The sequence below is a fragment of the Lontra canadensis genome, unplaced genomic scaffold, assembly GCF_010015895.1.
Source record: "Lontra canadensis isolate GAN:19392208 unplaced genomic scaffold, GSC_riverotter_1.0 scaffold25, whole genome shotgun sequence".
NCBI classification, from domain to species: domain Eukaryota; kingdom Metazoa; phylum Chordata; class Mammalia; order Carnivora; family Mustelidae; genus Lontra; species Lontra canadensis.
In genome coordinates this window covers 321,769-341,229 of record NW_022631019.1, presented here as the reverse complement: position 1 = coordinate 341,229, position 19,461 = coordinate 321,769, and the positions used below count along the sequence as shown (strand labels likewise).

The 19,461-nt window shown below is 64.0% G+C and overlaps 2 protein-coding genes across 2 annotated transcripts; one reads left to right on the top strand and one right to left on the bottom strand.

Annotated features, from left to right (window-relative positions):
• Positions 1–2,346: 2,346 nt before the first annotated feature.
• C1QTNF12 (C1q and TNF related 12) lies at positions 2,347–6,944 on the top strand. The gene is made up of 8 exons (XM_032863115.1): positions 2,347–2,667; positions 4,864–4,980; positions 5,061–5,172; positions 5,260–5,408; positions 5,910–6,018; positions 6,206–6,296; positions 6,484–6,562; positions 6,753–6,944. The coding sequence occupies exons 1-8, from the start codon at positions 2,500–2,502 to the stop codon at positions 6,849–6,851; spliced, it is 924 nt and encodes a 307-aa protein (XP_032719006.1). The 5' UTR covers positions 2,347–2,499; the 3' UTR covers positions 6,852–6,944.
• Positions 6,945–18,315: 11,371 nt separating this feature from the next.
• B3GALT6 (beta-1,3-galactosyltransferase 6) lies at positions 18,316–19,372 on the bottom strand. Its single transcript, XM_032863113.1, has one exon. It carries the CDS (start codon positions 19,316–19,318, stop codon positions 18,329–18,331), a length of 990 nt encoding a protein of 329 aa, XP_032719004.1. The 5' UTR covers positions 19,319–19,372; the 3' UTR covers positions 18,316–18,328.
• Positions 19,373–19,461: the final 89 nt, after the last annotated feature.

Below are 19,461 nucleotides of genomic sequence, written 5' to 3'. Positions count from 1 at the left end.
GAGGGGTCCTGGGTGGTCTTGCGAAGACCATTCCCAGCATCTCTGCCCCCAAGAAACTTCCCCAGGCCTGAGTTTGAGACTGGAAGCTTGTGAATGCAGCCGCATGGTCTGGGTCTGAGGCTGGGGTGGCCGTCGGTATGTCGAGGGCATCATGGGGGCAGGCTGCTGTGGGGACGAGGCCCAGCGTCTGGGTTGTGACTTTGTGGGTAGAGAGGTGTGGCTGTGGGCCTGGGCCTCCCCTCCAGGGGCAGTGGGTGTCTGGGGCAGTAGTAGGCTGTGGAGGACTCGAGAGCGGGGTCCCTTTGATGGTTTTCCAGGCAGCTCCCGTGCTCACTGGGGGAGCTGGGCCCCTGAGAGGACCCATAGGATGCAGGGGAGAGGGAGAGGAGGCACTGGAAAGCAGGGACCTGCTTCCCTGACACTGGACCTGAGCCCAAGGGGGCCGCGTCCCCCTGCAGAGCACAGCCCGGAAGAAGCTTACCAACCAGTGGGCCAGGGAAGTGGTCCTTCCTGTTTATCGTCGAGGTGCCTCGGGATGGGAGCAGAACCTCATGGTTCAGGCACGGTTGGACCTGTTTGAGGCCCATTGCTGTGTGGCTGCCCCGTCCAGCTTCAGAGGCCGTCTGCTGTAGGTCGACCTGCCTGTAGGACTGTGCTGGAGGCTGGCCAGTTGGCAGTGCCCACGGCAGCAGCCAGTCAGGGATGGTCCACTGCCTCCGGCACTCTGCGGACACTTCGAAGCCTCTGAGGATTGGGCTCTCAGGATGCAGTTGCTAGAAAAAGAGGTGCCTGGCCTGTCGGGGGCTGTCTAGCAGCTCAGTGGGCGTCTCCTGGGCCACTTTCCTTACCTGGTGTTGGATGCAGGTCACATTGAGGGTCCCAGCTGGGCAGGGCACAAGGGGATCTTCTGCAGCGTGGCCCTCTTCAAGACCCAGGCATTGGGAGCTGAGTCTCTGACAGTGATCTCGCAGTTTGCCATCACTGCCCGCTGTTGTCCCTGAAGCTGACCAGCTCTGCCTGGACCAGGAGGGGGGACGGATGACCCTGGGCAGACACTCCTCACATCTTCCCCACCAGGCTTGGCTCTGGGGATGGCTCTGCCTGTAGCTGCCAACCGTGGACGTGGTCTGGTCTAGGGTCTGCCTTTGTCATTCCTGGCGGATGTCTGGAAATTGAGGAGTTCCTGGAGGAGGACTCGTGCTGTCCACCAGGACCGGTGTGCCCCCACCTTGCTCTTGGCTCAGGGCTAGCCATGGTAGGCTTGGTCCACCAAGGGGCAGCTGTCAGCCCACCTGGCCCCCGTCATGTGGTGATTGACTCTGCAAGGCTTGGGTGGCTTCAGCTGGCCCCGGTCACCCTGTTGCCTGTAGTGTGCTGGTGGTTAAGGAAGGGCACTAACTCTCCCTGGGGACCCACGCACCGGTTTTCAGGTCCCGCTGGGGGGAAGGCTTGTGCTCTCTCTCCTCGGACTTCTGTCCCTTTCCCCTGCTGGCTGAAGACCGCAGGAAGCGGAGAGGCCTGGTTGGGTGAGGGCACCCCTTCGGGCAGTAACGTTTGGCCTTGTGCCCCAAGAAGAGGAGGGCGTGGAAGGACTTGGGGAAAGCCTCAGCCAGGCCGCCCACCATGACTTTCTCTGAGGTCACTCAGTCCCCCCTCTCACTGGACATGCTTACCCCAGTGGAGGGCCAGTGCCCAGGGTCACCTAGGCCCGGATGTGGCTGGGAGCCTGGTCCAACGGCTGTCTTTGCCAGGTCCTGCCTTTCGCAGGAGCAGGGTCTGAACCAGGCTTCTGGGCATCACCAGGACTCTTGGGTAGGGGGACCTCTGTCAGAGGGCCTGGAGGGGGCCTGGGGCAGGGCTGGAAGGATCCGGAGGGCCTGAATGAAGTGGGTCTTACGCAGGAAGAGCAGATGGGGCTGTCTGTCCTGACGGGAGTTTGTCCCTGCCCCTGGGCCTCCTGGATATGAGGTGCTAGGAGCTTTTCTGGGAGCAGGGTGGGGTGAGTTCCTGTCAACAGTTTGCAGGGCCAGTCGGCCCTCCTGGAGAAGGGCGGGGGCTGTTTCCCAGGGCAGGGAGCAGCCCCTTGCCGCAGCCTAACGCCCCCGTCTCCGCCCCCGGGCTGGCAGGGGAGCCCCTGTTGGCTGGCAGAGCCCGCAGAGCGTGAGCCCTCCCCTTTGGAGCTTTGGGGCGGAGGGGAGGGTTTATCTGGCAGCGTGCGCAGGCAGCCGGGGCACTGCATATGAGGGAGGCGGGCGCCGGTCCCAGCCCGGGGGATCGGGAGGGAGTGCGTCCCTGGTGTGCTCTGCCCCAGCGGGTGCCTGTGTCGCCGCCCCAGGCTCACCCTGCCTGCACGTGCAGGGAGGTGGCGAGGTGCCCCCGGGGGCTGTGTCTCCGCAGGGGGGCCCTGAGTGCCGGCTGCACCGCTGCCCCCATGAGCACACCTGGGGGTACCCGCTCACCGGGCTGAGCCGCCACTGGGGTCTGGAGCTGCCGGGCACCATGCACTGGGCTTGGGCGGCCGCTGCTGTGGCCCTCGGGCTGCAGCTCTTGCTCCTGGGGGCCGTTGGGGCGCGGCGGGAGCCCAAGAGGCCTCAGCAGCCCAGCCAGCGCACTGAGCCCCCCACCGCCACCACGTCCCACAGCGAGGGGCTGCTGGGCTCCCCCAAGGTACGCTCGGGCTGGTTGCACGTGGGGCGGGTTGTGTATACTTGTAGGCTTAGGGCGGCCCCTGGCTCTTGGCGGGCTACCTTCTCTCTGGCTCTGCCCTGCCTGGTTCTCTGGGCCTCCCTGGCCTGTCTGGGTGGAGTGGGGCTTTGGGCAGGACTCGCAGCAGCTGCTCTTAGGGCAGCCACTGGGGCCCTGGGCCCAGGGGAACGGTGGGGGAGGGGAGGGGCTGGGTTGGACCCTTTGAAGCCCCAGGTCCCACATGCCTCTAGCAGCCTGCTGTGGAGCAGGTTGTGGGGGAGCCCCCTTGTTGGGAATCCGAGTAACCCACAACTTGGGTGGCTGGAGAGGCGAAGGCTAGCTTGGACCCTGTGCTTCCTGGAGGTCCTTGCCCTGACCCCCCCACTGTGTGCCCAGCACCCCTGATGGCCTCTGACATAGCCAGTGTTCTGGTCCTTGGAGTCCCTCTGGCCTCAGTCCGCCCCTGGGGTCCCCTCTGAGACCCGCCTCAGCCTTGGCCCTCCACCATCTTGTGCCAGGTATCTCCGGGGGCGGGGGGTTGGAGCTGACCCCAGCAGCATGGGTCTGCTCCTGTGGGGGCCGCAGGCCTGAAAAGAGAGAGGCAGTTGCTGGGGCAGGCCTCCCACCGCCCAAGCCCTCATGCCTTTGATCCTGGCCTCCCGCCTCCAAGGGCGTCTCCGCTGCAGCCAGCGCGGCTGCTCTCAGCCCACGCGGCCCGTTGGAGCCTGAGGCCCCATTTTCCAGATGGGCAGGCTGAGGAGTGTGAGTCCTCAGGCCCTGCCAGCCAGAGAAGGGTGGGCTCCTGGCAGCTTCTTGGGGTAGGCACGGGTCCGCCTGGGGACAAACAGGCAAATCTCTATTCCAGGAGTGTCTCCATTGTGGGGGGCTGCCATGTGACACATACCCCAGACTGTGGGACCCCTGCTTCTCCTGCTGGGGGTGGACTCATCTTCCACCTGCCCCCGACTCCGTAGCCCTTGGCCCCTAGACACCACTGACGGACTTGTCTCGAGGCCCCTGAGTCCCTCAGGTGTGGCTAGGGAGGATGGCAGCCAGGCCACTAGGCAGAGAGCAGATACACCAGGAACCAGGATATTCAAATATTCCTGGCTTCTCCCTCTTCTCTGGGTGGGCCCCAGATCAGGGGTGGGAGGCACCCTCCCTGCCCCTCCTGTCCTGTCTGGTCTCCTGAGAAGCCCTGCCCCTCCTGGGTTGGGAGGCAGCACCTGGCCTCGGAACCTGGCTCTTGCCATGTCTGGGGCCGAGGGCTGCCCGCTGGACTGGACCCTGCAGTCGGGGCCTCTCAGCCTGCGCTGCCGGAAAGAGCCCTCTGAGAGTGGCCAGGGCTCTGCTCTAGCCCTGTGATGGTGGCTGTCCCCCAGCCAGTCCAGCATCTGCTGTGTTCCTGCCCGTGTGATGAGCTTCCTGCCCCAGCCTGGCCTGCAAACTGCCTCAGAGACAGGCCGACTCTCTCCCCAGCCCACACCCCCTCAGTGGGATGCGCTTTCTTCGACTTTGGGGCTTTGGGGGCTGCTGCCTCTCGGGCTTGTCCCGGTGCAGAAACTGGGCTGGGGGGAGTGGGTGGAGGGGAGAGGGGGGCATGGTCTCAGGCAGCTCTGCCCCTCCCAGCTCTTGCTTGAACAGTCAGGTGGGCTGGGCCGCTGTGGCCTGGGTCCGAGCCCAAGGAGCCCGTCCAGGGCTGTCCGCTCACCCACCTGACGCCCAGCGCAGAGCAGGGCCTGTGCCTGTGCTTTCCCCAGCTCTGCGGGGCTCTGAAGCTCTTGGGGAGCACCCCCCACCCCCGAGAACTTACTCCTGCTCTTTACTGCCTACCTGCGGGGACGCGTGGGGCAGGCCCGTGTCTACATGGGTGTGCCCGTCGGCCTGGGAACCCGGTGCAGTGGGCGCGGACATGGTCACTCCAATATGGAACCAGAACCAAGGTGCCTGGACATCAGGTCCTGGCTTCCACAAAGGCCCCAAGCCCTTGCCCTGTGTGTGCTGGTCTGGGTCCCCAGCGGTGGCCTGCAGTGACCCATTACCAAGTTTCTCATGTGTGCTGAGTCCTGCCCCAGGTGGCCTGGGCCCCGAGTCTCTCCACTCTCCCCTGGGGACAGTAGGGGAGGCCTTGTGGGGGCCCGGTGGCCAGCACAGTAGCTCTGTCCCCTGGCCCTACAGCCACCTGAGGGCCTGGGGTCTGAGTTCTCAGACGCCCACACGACCTGGCTGAACTTTGTCCGCCGTCCACATGACGGGGCCTCCAAGAAACGGTGCCGGGGCCGGGACCAGAAGTCGGTAAGCCCTGGGGTCTGAACCCAGGGGAGGGGTGGCTGTGGCTCCCACTGGGACCCTGACTTTTTCCTGCCACCCCTCAGCGAGGCCTCTCTGGCCCCCCTGGGCCTCCCGGGCCGCCCGGGCCCCCCGGGCCCCCCGGTGCCACAGTCACCCAGGAAGCCCTGCTGCGAGAGTTTCAGGAGATGCTGAAAGGTGAGACCCCGTCCCAGATCTTTCCGCCTGGGCCCTGGGGGTGACCACACCCTGACCCGAGACGCTGCTCTCACCCTTTCCCCACAGAGGCCACTGAGCGCCGGTTCTTGGGGCTGCTCGGCCCATCGCTGCCTGAGGGGACAGGGCGGCTGGTGGCCGAGGCCTTCCACTGCGCCCTGAAGGGCCCCCTGGTGGTGGACGAGAAGACGCTGGTGGAGCTGCATGGCTTCCAGGCTGTGAGTGTGCGTGGGGGGGGGCCTGGTCCTCTGGGGTATCTGCGCAGGTTGGGAGGTGGGGGGGGCTCCTCGTATCCCAGTAGGGGCCAGTGGGGGTGGGGGGCCAGGTGCTGGGTCGGCTCCCCACTGCTGGGCGAGGCTCATAGCCAGCCTGGGACAGTCGCCCAGCACACACACGCAGAGGGTACCTGGGGGAGCCAGGCACAGGGGGGTGGGGTGACCTGAGTCAGGATTAGCAGGTCCTGTGTGCCACAACTTTGGGTGGGGTCCAAGGGGCCAGGAGCCAGGGATGCTTTCCCTGGTGGGGGCTCTTGAGGGTTCTTCCATCTCTTGGGGCCTGGAGCCGGGTGGGCCCAGAAACATGGGTCCCCCGCTGCCGATCCTGCCCACTGGGGGCCTGCTTGTGGTGGTGGCTGTCGGTCACAGGCGCCTCCCCCAGGCTGGATGTGCAAGATGAGGGCCCGGGCGCTGCAGCTGGCTGTTCACCTGCTGTCCCTCCAGCCCACGGCCCAGGGCGCCTTCCTGCGGGGGTCTGGCTTGAGCCTGGCCTCAGGCCGGTTCACAGCCCCATTGACCGCCATCTTCCAGTTCTCCGCCAGCCTGCACGTGGGTGAGTGGGGGCCAGCCCCCAGGCCTGGGTCCCCTTGAAGACATGCCTCCATCCCCACCTCCCGCTGGGGCTCTCGCTGAGGGCCCACTCTCCTCCAGCTTGGCCACTCCTGGGCCTGCACCTGGCTGTCTAGCCCCTGCCCCTCTCTGCTGGGGGCGGGCTGCTGCAGGCGTGCCTGTCTCCACAGACCGCAGGGAGCCGCAGGGCAGGGCGCGGGCGCGGGCTCGCGACACCGTGCGGGTGCTTGTCTGCATCGAGTCCCTGTGTCATCGACACACGTGAGTGGGCCATCCTTGGGGGCACTGTTGATGCTGCGGGGGCCGCAGGGGGTGGTGGCCAGGCCTGGACTGTCCTGCCTGCAGAGAGGGAGGGGCCGCTGCAGACGCAGAGCTGTCCCTGTGCCGGGGTGGGGTCCTGGCCCCGCACCAGCGGCGCCCTCACCCCACCCTGTGATGCTGCGTCCAGGTCCCTGGAGGCCATCTCGGGCCTGGAGAGCCGAGGCAGAGTCTTCACTGTGCACGTGGAGGGGCTGCTGCAGCTGCAGGTAAGGCGGGAGGGCCAGACGGGTGAGGACAGGCCTCGGGCCTGGAGCCTTTGCCTGGCACTGCGCAGCCCTGCGCGTGGATGGACACCGGCCACGTAACCCCCCGGGTTGGGTGCTGCCTGGTGGGGCTCGCGCGTCATTCCTCTGTGTGCTGCCATGGCTGGTGACGCCCACTGTGGGGGGTCCACAGGCTGGACAGTACGCCTCCGTCTTCGTGGACAACGGCTCTGGGACAACCCTCACCATCCAGAGTGGCTCCAGCTTCTCCGGCCTGCTCCTGGGCACGTGAGGGCCAGACAGGGGGCCCACGGGGCCCACCCACCCCCCACTGTCCACTGTTAAACCTGTGGTCCCAGCAATAAAGAGCTCTCAGCCCTCCCTGTCGCGTGGTTATTGTGTCATCATGCAGGTGGGGGTGGGGCTGCAGCCCTGGAAGGACATGTGGGCTGGTGTCCAGTCTTGGAAGCAGTAGCCTATGGACATCTGCGGGGCCCGGGGGGCCCAGATCCATTCAGCCTGGGGCACCACAAGTCCCAGAAGCGGGTGAGTCCGATGGCGGCCGGATGCCATTTGCTGTCACTGTCTGGGATGCAGAGGGCAAGGTGGGGAGCCCTTACGAGGGCCTTGTCCTGCGGGGTCAGGTGTGGGGAGCACACAAGTGGAGGCCCGCGCAGGGCTGCACCCGTGAACCTGGGGGGAGGCGGGCCTGCGCGCCGCGGTGCTAGTGCGCATGCGTCTGCGGGGTGGGGCCAAGGGCGCCCTCCACGCCCGGCGGCTGCCCCCGCGGCCCGACGCAAACCACAGGGCGGGGCGCTAAGGCCCTGCCCGCGGGTCCTGTGGATTTGGGCTTTGTACCCGCACCCTGATTCGGCTCCGGGAAACCCAGACCAAAGAATGTGAATTGGTCTCGGGATGTCCGGGCCTCTGCGGAGCCGCTGAGATACCATCTCTGTCTGGCACCTGGGCCTCGGCGGCAGCCCCACCTGGAGGGCCGAGGCCAGGCCACTGGCCTCTCCCCAGATGCCTGGGGGCTGGGGGCAGGGCCTGAAGCCCCCCTTCCAAGGCGGAGCAGGGAAGGGCCTCCCCGGCCCTGTGAGTGGGCGGGGGAGGGGGAGGGCAAGTGCTCCAGGGTCTCCGGCGGGCTCAGGGGCGGGGATGGGAGGCAGGGCGGGAGGAGATGGAGCCCGAGGGCCGTTCTCCAGCCCCTCCCCTTGGGGACCCTCCCTGCAGCCGGCTGAGTAATGAGGCAGGAGAGGCTGGTGCCGAGCTGGCGGCAGCCCCTGCAACCACGGGCTTGGCCGATGACCCGTCCTCACCTCTCTCCCTGGTCGCCCCAGGGTGGCGTCAGGGGCCGGGGGGCCGAGCTGGGGGTGTCTGCTTTGTAGTGGCTGCAGGCGCCAGCCCGGTCTGAGTGGGGGTGCTCTGGCAACTTGCGGTGTGTGGGGGGGACGGGGCCCTCTCCGGGGAGGTTGGGGGAGGAGGGGCACACTGGGGAGACAGAAACTCAGGAGGGGGCACTGTCTCCCACTTCCCATTACTGAGGTCCTGCGCCAGGCTCCGCCATGGGCACTGTCCATATCTGACCCCCATTTACAGACGGGAAATGCCGAGAGACAATGGCCAGCACTGGGCCAAACTCTTGGCTGTGTCTGGGGCCTCTCAGCGTCCAGGGGGGGCTCCCCACTTCCCTACAGGTCTTTCCATGCCAGCCAGTCCCTTCTATGCCAGGTCGTCCTGGACCTGGTTGGGTCCAGGAGGGGACAGGTCTCATGGTATCCAGACGTGCTTTGGGGACTGTGATGACAGAGGTGGAGACCCAGACCCAGAGATGGGGCCCAGGGTCCACAGACAGTGACAGATAGGTGAGGACAGATGAGAGGCGAGGACAAGAAGGATGAACCAGGCCAGCCCCATGGAGCCTGTGGTGGGCAGGTGGCCAGGGCCCGGGCCCGCCGCTCAACAGCACCTGCCTCCAGGTCTGTCTGGTCTTCCTCCCTGTTTCTGTCACCCCTAATCAGAGGTCATTAGCCACTTAGCTGTAATTCCCCTGGAATGTGCTGTCCCCGCTTGGGCCTCCATGGCTGAGGGACTGGGAGCAAAGGCATGTGGGCGGGGTCGGGCCATGGTGGTTGCCCTATGGCATCGAGTGTTGTGAGCTGAGGGGGCCCAGGGGTCAGGCCCCCACGGACACAGGGTGGACTCCCAGGGTGAGCAAGGGGCGGGTGCCGAGTGAGGCTCCCAAAGGCTGAGCCCGCCTTCCAGAGCCCAGGTACCCAGCCTGCAGAGAGAAGGGAGGGCGGTCTTCTGTGAAAGGGAGATGAAGATTCTTACGGAGCAGACCCTGGGACACCCTTCAGTGAAAGAAGCTTGCTGCCCTGTTGCCCTCAACCCCGACCGTGGTGTTCAAAGAGCTCCCTGGGGTCTGGGCAGCGGTCTGGAGCCCCCTAAGGGGCCCTGGGCCCTCGTAGTGATGCCCAGCCTGAGCAGGGGCTCCAGGGAATGGGAGAGCCTGGGAGATGGGGATCTTTTCCTGGCCTGGTCTCTGGCTTTGTAGCTGGGTTTTGGGGTGGCCTGAGCGTCTAGCTGGGGCCAGAGTCAGAGTGGCCGCACAGCTCTGTATGGCTTTGGGTTGACCCTTGACCCTGAGCCCTGCCCTGAAGCAGCAGGAAGTAATGGGCTGACCTTCACTGACCTCCTTTAGGGCTCACTTCCCAGAACCTCCATCTGACCGTGGAACTTGCCAGACAGGGCTCGGTGCCTTGCTGTGCTAGGTAGGGTCTCCAGGGAGGGGGCAGCCGTCCTCTGGTATTCCCCAGCCCTGCACAGTCAGAGTCCCGGTCTTCAGGCAATGGCCTGACTCCCACTGACGGGCCCCACGTTAGCCTTGGGACGCTGAGTGTCGGGGTGTCTCGGTGTTGGGCCCCAGGCTGGCCTTCCAGCACCCTGGGCACGTCTGGTTTGAGAGGAGACAGGAATGTGGGTATCTGGCTTGGGACAGCTGGCAAGTGCTCTTGGGGGCCAGGAGCCCCCGCCAGCTGCACGGCCAGGCCCCGCCCGAGGTCTGTGACAGGGTTGGAGGGGTCCAGGCTGTGAGTGAGAAGGCTGCTTGTTCCCTCTTCCTTCTCTGTGGGGGCTGAGGGATGGGATGGGATAGGGGTGAGGCTGGCAGGAGCCCCCCCCCAGCCTGGGCCCGGGTCCCTGCAAGAAGTGTGGGCGTCAGCATACAGCCCGGCCAGGCCAGCTTTGGGTCTGAGTTCGCCCCTTCAGGTCGGGCCTGCGGCTGGTGAGGGGGCCGTTCCAAGGGCAACTAGCTCTCCCCAGCCGGGTTAACTCCCGGCACACCTGGGAGTTTCTCACTTCCAGACCAGACGTGCTGACTCCTGTGACCTGGGCCAGGAACCGAGATTTGACCTGGGGGTGCGGGGGTCTGGGTGGCAGTTTCTCAACTCCTGTCTATGGGTGTGCCTGTCCCTGGGCTGACCTGGTGGTGGCCGGGATGGGGTCTCTGACTTGGAGGGGTGGGCTGCAGAGTGCTGCTGAGGGTCTCTGGGAGGGCTATGTGTGGGGTCAGTCTCCGTGTCTCCTCTCTCTCTGCCTGGGACCAGGACAGTCTGTGCTAACCTGGGACACGTGGGAGCGCACACAGGGCAGGTGTCCAGGGCCTCGTGGCTGGAGCCCCGGGCCCACCAGTCGCTGAGCTTGTGAATGGCTGGGCTTGGCGTCCTTGGTGTCAGGGAGGCCAGCTGGCTGGACTGTGCTGGGGGTCACAAGACGGCTGGACCCTGAGGCGGAGAAGTGCTGCTGAGAGTCCTCAAGCTGGGCTCACTGTGGTGGCTGGGGACGCTGGGCGATGGTGGCCAGGGATAGGGATTCCTCACGCCCAAGGAGGAGCTTTGCAGCACACTGTCCTGGAGCAGAGGCTCCCTGGGGGCAGCAGGAAGCCTTATCTCCCCCAAGGTCTCTATCCTGCACACAGGAGGATCTAAGGCCGGGCTGGCCTCCAGAGACTGGGGAGCAGTGGGGAGTGGGGTGGCCTCCCTGGGGTCTTGCTCACTGGCTGGGCTTGGCCAGTACGTCCTGTGGGCTCTGAGTGCTCCATGACCTGCGGGTCCTGCCCTAGGGTCAGCCAGCTGCTGAGGCCCTAGCCCCAGGCACTCGAGCTGACCCAAGAGTGGAGGCCTTCAGCCTGCAGCTGGGTCCAGGAGGGCTGGGAAGCGCGGCCAGGGGTCAAGCACACAGCCCTGACCCACACCTGTGCCTGCGGCTGCCATCGACACATCTGCCTGTGAGTCTGATGGTGTGCACAGGCGGGCCTGGGGGCGGGGGTGGGGGGTAGTGCTGGGGCACAAAGGGCCTCTGTTCAAGAGGTTTGGGGTGCAGCCCCGGCTCCGGGGCAGTGACTCATGGGTTCCTCTGGTGTGATAGCGTCAGCTCTGCAACAGCCGGCATGTCCCACACACCCCAGGCAGCCTCGAGGGTAGGAGGGACCCCCACCCGCACCTGCCGCCCCCCAGGCTGCTCTGTTGGAACCTGGCTCTGAGAGGGGGCGGCAGCGAGAGCAGGAGCGAACAGGAAGGGTGTCAGAGGGCCAAGCAAAACTCCACTTGTGAAGTAAAGCCTGTCCAGAAGCAGCCACTCTGCCTCCCGGCCCCGCTGTAGGGGGAACGCCTCCCAGCCACGGCCCCAGCAGCCAGAGGTGGCGGGGGGTCCCTTGCAGCAGGGTGCTCCAGAGCCAGGCCCTAGGAGGCATGAGGAGGCTGCCGGATCTCTCCTCCTGTGGCTGGAGGGCCTGACACGGGTGACTAGCTGTCACGGGCTGGAGCCGGCTCTGGCCATCTATCCGTCACTCCCTTTGCAGGATCAAGCAGGCGCCCCCCGCCCCCGTGTCAGGGTGCAGGGGCCCCTTGGGGGCTGGGCCTCCGAGCTCCAAGGATGCCGCTGGAAGGAGGGGGTGGGCCTTGGATTGCCTTCTCCTCTAGTCGCCAGGCGGGGTCAGGCCCTGGGTTGGTGGGAGGCTGGGTCTGGGTGAGGGTCTTTGTGGGGTTCCTGGGCAGTGGCCTCTGCCTGTGTTTACTCTGGAGGACGGAGCAGGAGCAGCCTGTGGTCCAGGCTCCCTCCGGTGGACAGAGCAGTACACTGTCCAGGCTGCTCTGTGGCCCCGGCTTCCCCCTGGCCTTGGGCGTCACCCAGCAACAGCAGCGCTGCTTGGAGAACCTGCTGCTTATAGCCGAAGAGGTCTAGGGCTGTGAGCACAGGAAGTGCAGGGAACTGGGGCCAGGGGTACAGGGACACCTGTGCATGGAGGCCACTCTGGGCCCCACCCCCGCGTGGGCGGGGGCCACAGATGTGCGTGGGAGGGCCCCTGACTGTCCTGCTGAGTAGCCACCAAGGGGCTGCCCCTTGCCTCCCCCACCGCTCCCACCTGCTCAGGCCTCCCCAGATTTTAGCTCTGGCTGCCCACTCAGCTGCCAGGGTCCCCTTCCTAGGCTGGGGGTGGGTGTGTTCCGGGGTGGCTTTCATCTCCAAGCCCAGGTGGAGACTGCTCTGTAGAGACCCTGACCCTCATCACTTCCTGGGCTCCCCCTATGCCCCACTCCCAAGATGGCCTGGATGAAGGCTTCAAGTCTGTGTGAAGGGGGACGCAGGAGTTACTCTGTCCCCGTGGTCAGCTTCCGCAGAAGCCAGTCTCCTGAGAGCAGCTTGGCTGATGCCCCGCAAAGGCTTGGTACTCTCTCCGGGACCCCACCAGTTGGACAGGGTGGATGGACCCCTGGGCCCCTGTTGGTGCTCAGACTGGGGGCAGGGCACACCCCTGCCCAGTCTTTGGATTTGCGCCCTTGAGGCTGGGATCAGAATGCCATTCCAGATCCCTGGGACCTCCCTGAATAGGTGCTCCTGGCCCTCCCCCAGCCCCACAGAGCTGCTAATCTGTCCTGTTCTGGGCCCCTTGGGGTCTAGGGGAGGGTCAGGAGCTGGGAGTGGCTGCCCGCACTGATGGCCATCAGCCTCTGTGATCCCCTGCAACCCCAGGCCTTGGCGGGTGGGGGCAGGCTTGAGATTTCTTTTTCTTTTTTTTTTAAAAGATTTAATTTATTTATTAGACACACAGAGAGAGAAATCACAGGTAGGAAGAGAGAAAGGGGGAAGCAGGCTCCCCGCTGAGCAGAGAGCCCGATGTGGGGCTCGATCCCAGGACCCTGAGATCATGACCTGAGCTGAAGGCAGAGGCTTAACCCACTGAGCCACCCAGGTGCCCAGGCTTGAGATTTCCTTTTTTTTTTTTTTTTTAAAGATTTTATTTATTTATTTGACAGAGAGATCACAGTAGGCAGAGAGGCAGGCAGAGAGAGAGGAGGAAGCAGGCCTCCCGCTGAGCAGAGAGCCCGATGCGGGGCTCGACCCCAGGACCCTGGGATCATGACCCGAGCCGAAGGCAGAGGATCAACCCACTGAGCCACCCAGGCGCCCCAGGCTTGAGATTTCTTGTCACTGCAGCTGGAACAAAGGCCTGAGGTGTCGTCTCCCCTTCCCCTCCCCTCCCCTGCCACCACTCAGGCCGCCCCACCCACTGCACAACCTCCAGTGGGACCCCACAGTAGGGGAGGCTCGGAGTCCTTGGGGAGGAAGGGGTGGCCGCTCCAGAGATACCGCAGAGGACGTTGCCCAGGGCATGTGGCCTCAGGACCCATGGGTGGGAGGTTGCTCTGGGGTCTCTGAAGCCCTCAGTGCAGCAGGCAGGGTCACCTGGCTGCAGTCTGGGAGGATCGGACTGTCTGCTTCCAGGGTGTGAGGGTCTGAAAGGGGGAATGGGGCAGGATGGGGAGACAGGGCTCAGGAAGGACTGGGAATGGGGCAGAGTCAGAGGAGAGTTTTGGGGGTGAGTGGGACCAGGTGTGGGGGGGAAGGGGGAGGAATTCCGGGGTAGCCCAGGCTGGCAGTGAGCCCACCCTGGCCCTGAAGAAGCGGGGGAGCCCCTAGAGGCCAGGTGACAGGGGAAGGGGCTATTTCAGCAACCAAGGCTGTGCGGAGGGTCCTCTGGGTGGGGGCTGGGAGGTGACCCAAGAGTGGAGGGCCATAGCGTCCCAGGAATGAAGAGATCCCAGGGCCTGGACTGCGACCCCTCAAGAGCCTACTGTTCGTTCTGAGGCCAGGTCCTGGTGTTAGGACTGACACAGGCCTTCAGCCGGCTCCGGGGACTCAGGGCAGGAGAGGCAGCAGCCCTACACTTAGTAGGAGGAAGGACAACCCAAGCCTCTCTCCTGACCAGAGCACAAGCACCCAGGAGCCAACTAGGGTGATTCAGTCTCCACTGGGCTACCTGCTGCCCCGGTGCCTCTGAACGTGGTGGTTCTCCACGCTTCCTCTGGCTGTCCCGAGCAGGGCCGGATGCTTGGCCTGCTTGAAGCCTGTCTGTGGCTGGCGGCCATGCGCTCCCTCAGCCCCAGACAATGAGAGGCAGAGGTCTCACAAGGGGAACCAGGTCCCGGGGTCAGGTGGGGGCTGAGGGGCGCACCGGCCGTCCCTGTCAGACCCTGCAGATCTGGCCAGGAGCAGCCAGCCCCTTCCTGCCACTGCAGGACCCTGTCCTCCAGGCCAGCTGCTGGGCAGAGGGAGGCCCGCCCCTGTGAGGCAGGGTCTGTGCTGGGCCTCGGGAGGCCCACCTGGCCAGAGGCGAGGGACCTGTGATGTGCACACAGCTGGGAGGGATGAGGGCCGGCGGGCACCAGGAGCTGTGCGGGTCTAGGGCTCAACCATGAGCCTGTGAGCCTGTCGGCATGTGGTCTCCTCCAGCAGGTGTGTGTCCCAGGGCAGTCACACCGCCTCCCCTCCTTGTCAGTTCCTACCATGTCCCTGCTCCTTCTCCACTCTTGCCAACTCTGTCCCCCAGGCTTTTACGGGGCCTGGGGGGCAGAGAAGGAGGTAGGGGTCTTGGCTCAGATCCAAGGGGGACAGGGCAGATGGTGGGGTAGCGCACCAGCTCCCATTCACCGCAGGGCTCATGACTGGCCTCTGGGAGCCATGCTCCTCCCCAGCATGACTGTGTGAGCCCTTCCTGGTGCCCGGCCACCCTAGGGCGCCCTGCCTTCTCCGGTCTCTCTCTCAGGTCCCACGTTTCTCTTTTGTATTGGAATTAGTGATGCAATATATATTTTTATATTAAATTTTAAATTTTGAGATGATTGCAAATTTAATGCAGCTGTGACAGAGGTGCCATGCCCCTCGCCAAGGCTCCCCCGGTAGTCGAGTCTTGCAAAACCACCGGATAGTATCACAAGCAGGACAGGGACATCCAAGCCAGAAGCCGGGCAGCTCCACCCGCAGAACCCAGCCCCGGCAGCTCCACCCCCAGAACCCAGCCCCCGCTCCCTTCCACCTCCCCACCTTGACCCCACCTTGACCGGCAGCACTGATCTGTCCTCCGCATCTAGAACCGCGACCATTCGAGAATGTCATGGAGATGGAGGTACCCAGTATGCAACCTTTCGGGATGGACTTTTCTGGCATAATTCTTGGGAGAGTCCTCCTGTTACTGCCAGGATTTCTGAAATTCCTCCCATTTTCTAGCCCTGGGACCTTGGCCAAGGTGCTCAGGCTCTATGCCCCCATCTCTTCCTCTTTTCTCAGGAACGTGAAAGGGCTGTTGCCAGGGCTCTCCACACTGGCCTTAGGGTAGGCCAGGCAGGATGAGGGCCCCCCCAGGAGGAGAGGTGTCCCCTGGAGGTGGTGCTGGATGCCCCATGCCCATCTGGTCCTGATGCGCTGCAAGGGTGGGCTCTGACGGCCGCTTGGACATACCAGTCTGGCTGGGAGACAGGTTAGTAGTCCTGTATCCTAAATTCCCATAAAACCAGTCCAGTGGTCTGACTCCCCATCTCCCAAGAGCCAGAGAGCCTGAGCTCACCCCCGGTCTATAGAGCACACACGTGCAAATGGTGGGGAGCCCTCAGTGGGTGGGAGGTACAGTGCAGGGAGGGTACCCCGACCTGGAGAACGCCCGCCAGATTGGAGGAGGGCAGGCTCTACCCACATGCCCTGGGGCCACGATAAGGCGATGCCTGAGGGTCCCTCTCGGGAGGGGCTCCTGGCCTTCAGCCCCAGCGTGTGGTCTGAATGCTGACATCACAACCACAGCAACGACGCGCCATCAGCCCAGTATCTGGTTGGTTCTGTCTTGAAATTTAATGATTTAGGTCGAACAATATGAAGTTTCCATTTCGGTCACACCTGGCTGCACACTGGCACTTCCTTGTGATTCACCTGAGTGCTAACGCTCAGGGACCCCCTCCTCCGAGGAGACATGCCTAGATTTTTAGATTTTGTTACTAGGAGGTCTTAGACATCGGTGCCCTGCTTTCCCTTGGGTCCACTCTGGAGAAACCTGGAAGCCACAGCAGGACTGTGGTGCTGGGTGGGGGTGTGGAAGTCCAGCCTTCGGCTTGGAGCCTGGCTCTGCCACTGGCATGTGGCCCCAGAAAGCTGTCTGGTCTGTCCAAGCACAGTCTCCTTGTTTGAGAAACGGAGACACGCACATGCCGACTCGTCCCACAGCCCCGAGGTCAGATAAGACGTCCAGGTGAAAATGGCTGGCAGGGTCCCGTTCTGCTCACCCCAGGGTCCTCAAACCTGGACCCTCTCATGAATCCTTGTCTTGGAAACCTATTCACGGAGGACAGTCGAGCCTGCTTTGAGGCAGCTAATCAGAAAGCCCACATTCACCTGACAATCACAGGCCCGGGTTCTACTTTCTAAAGACAGGAACATTGCAACCACAAGACCATCCCTTCTGGCCCGAGATCCAAATTCTGGATATTCTACTTTTAAACAGAAATAACCCAAACCTGCAATGACTGATTGTATCCCCAAAAATGTAAATTAAACTTGAACCCCCCATGTGACAGTATTTGGAGCTGGGGTGAGCTGGGGTCCAGACGGTGGGCCTTCCAGTGGAATTAGTGTCCCTGTAAAAAGGGACACCGGGGAGCCTGCTTTGGCTCTCTCTTGCCATGAGGACGCAGCGAGAAGGTGGCCACCTGTGCCGAAGAAAGCAGGTCCTCACCAGCACTGGGCCCCGAGGGCACTCTGAGCTGCCGGCCTCCAGAACTGTGAGGAAGACATGTCTGCTGCTTAAGCTCGCTTGTCTGCAGGGTTCTCACCGCGGCCCAAGGGCACCAAGGCACCTGCTCTTAAAACCCACGGCCTGAGAACACAAAGGAAAGGCGATGAAAGGGCAAGTCGGAGATTTGCTCCCCGCGTCCTGCATTGTGCCGAAGCAGACTACAGACTCCAGACTCCAGCAGCACCAGCAGGTGACCCAGCACAGGTGCCAGAGTAGGAACGTGCAGCATCACACACCACTGCGCTGACAGAAGGGCTCACGGCTGTCCTGGAGCCTCTTTATTTGACTTTTGTGATGACCACAGCACTCACTTTTCACATTTGATGGGAAAAAAGAAACCCTGATTTTTTGAAGATGTGTGAGTGGATGTGAGGCCATCAGCCAGGAGGCTGCACGTGCTTTCTGTCTCCAAAAGGACGTGCCGGCCGGCAGAGTCTGTTTTCTTAAGACAGAATGTGGGAAACCTCAAGACGCTTCCGAGGGCTCAGATTCTGGGAACTTGGGCCCAGAGTCTAAAACAACAGATGCGAGTGTGAGAAATGCCTGCCCCTGCATGGCCACGAGGAAGCCTTTAAAGGAGTCTTTTCAGAAGCAAACAATGGGACTGACTTTTTGTGTAAACTGGGAAGAGAAACGGAGAGTTTTAGAATTCTTCCACATTTAAACACACAGGCAGTAGCGAGTCCACAACTCCAACTGTAAAAACACACCAATCCACAAAGCCCAAGTTATGACAGAAAAGTCTTCCCTTAAATAACTTAAAAAGTACAAGACCCACACACTCGTACTTAAACTCTATCTACACAAATTTACAGTATTTATACGTCACAGACTAACGCTGAATGACATTTACCGCGAATTTACTCTAAAGCAACGAAGACCAAGATTCCATTGAAGCAGAAGAGCCGGACACACGGTTCAGTCAACGCCACGTGACCAAAGACATCAACATGGAACAGAAACGGTAGCCGGACCCCACAATCTGCAGCGATTCTAAATGCCACTGGGCGCAACACACAGCTCAGCTGGAACATGCAAGGGCCGGAGGGTCAGTTTCCGGCAGCCAAAGCTCTCTGGGCGGGGACTTCCCAGGTGGACGGTCAACACAGGGTGTGGGACGACACAGGATCCCCACCTCAGAACAAGTCCAGATTCTTTCTTTGGGGCCAGTGTCTGCAAGTGCCTGTGGGCTCCAGCCTCTGGCTGCTCTCCTTGCCCTTGGTAGAGGACAGCCAGGGTGGGGGCTGAGGGGGGGAGGGGACTGTGCAAGCCACTCAAAGCCAGCCTTCCCCCCAGTCTAGGCCCATGCGGGCTGAGATCCAGGGGCAGGACCTTTCTGCCTGGACCGTATGTGTTGCCCTGGCAAGACCCAGAACAAGAGTGAGGCTCCATGGTGGCCCCTGGGGTGCACAGGCCTGGGTGCCCACCGGAGCTGGGACCTAGAAGCTGTCCGCTGCTTTTCGCCAAATACACCTGGCCCCCTAGAGGGCTGGGCTTATTCTGGGTGACTAGCCACAACCGGTCAGCTGTGCCCATCTAAGGCCAGTGGGAGGGCCCCCAGTGCCTCTCGCTGCAGCGGCCACCTCCTGAGGCGTGTGTCGGGGCCGCCCTCCAGCGCCGTGTGACGTGTGGTCGGCTGCGGCTGCGGCTCAGGGGATGCCCTCCTTCCTCTGGCAGCACTGCGACGGAGGCGCCGACCAGTCGTAGACGTAGGACAGGCGCAGCTGCACCTCTTGCTTGCACAGGCGGCCCTCCCGTGCCAGCGTCTGGTGCTTCTCCAGCATGTCCTCCAGGCTCTGCTTGTGCGTCACCAGGTACTGGTTGCTGCAGCCGCGGGACTTGTACTCGGTGTCGAAGCGCGGGTCGTGCTCACGCTGGACGTCCACCGGCGCCAGCCAGGCGCCCAGCGACACGTCCTCGCTGTGCCACGCGCGCAGGTACTCCCGGCTGAGGCGCAGGTAGTGCACCAGGTCGGCGGAGAGCACGTAGCCGCCGCCCAGCGCGTAGGGCAGGTAGTAGTCACACAGCTGCCAGGCGGCCTCGCGCCAGCGGCCCCCCGGCTTGACGCGGCCGCGGCCCGAAAAGAAGCCCCAGTAGAGGCGGCGGCGACGCGCGGGGTCGCGCGCCCGCAGCTCTGCCAGCAGCGCGTCCAGCCGCGCGAACGAGTCGTCGTCCGCCTTGAGCACGAACTCGAAGGCCACGTGCTCGTCCAGCCAGGCCAGCATGGCCAGCACCTTGGCCGTGAGGTTCTCGTACGCGTCGCGCAGCGCGGGCAGCAGCAGCAGGTCGCCGTGCCGCGCCTGCTCGCGCTCCAGGGCGCGCCGCTCCTCGGCGCCCAGGCCGCCCGTGCCCACCGCGAAGCGCGCCCACACGTCGCCCGGGCTGCCGCGCCGCGCCGCCGCCAGCCACGTGCCGCGGACCACGCTGCGCCGCTCGGCCGCCCGCGGCGCGCTGGCCACCAGCACGGCCAGGAAGGCGGCGGCGCGCGCGGGCTCGGCGGGCGGGGGGCTGCGGCCGGGAGGCGGGCGGGGGCCGTCGGCGGCGCAGCGGGCCAGGTAGAGCAGCCCGGCGCCGCAGAGCGCCAGGCCGCCTAGGCCCAGCGCCGTCCGGTGCCGCCACGCCCGCCGCAGCAGCTTCATGGCGCGCGCGCGCGCGGGAAGCGCCCCCGAGGCCCCGAAGCCGGCGCGCAGGCCGCGTCTAACGACGGCGGAGGCGGAGGGCGGTGTGCTGCCCGTCACGGGTCCGCTCGTCACGTGGGCGCGCGTGCTCTTCTTATTGGTTG

Bases quoted from the DNA above. Each gene is read 5' to 3' on its own strand.
- C1QTNF12 (XM_032863115.1), top strand. From the start codon at position 2,500: ATGCACTGGGCTTGGGCGGCCGCTGCTGTGGCCCTCGGGCTGCAGCTC. The intron at 4,981-5,060 runs GTAAGCCCTGGG...GCCACCCCTCAG, and splicing joins GGGGCCGGGACCAGAAGTCG to CGAGGCCTCTCTGGCCCCCC. The intron at 6,563-6,752 runs GTAAGGCGGGAG...GGGGGTCCACAG, and splicing joins AGGGGCTGCTGCAGCTGCAG to GCTGGACAGTACGCCTCCGT.
- B3GALT6 (XM_032863113.1), bottom strand. From the start codon at position 19,318: ATGAAGCTGCTGCGGCGGGCGTGGCGGCACCGGACGGCGCTGGGCCTA.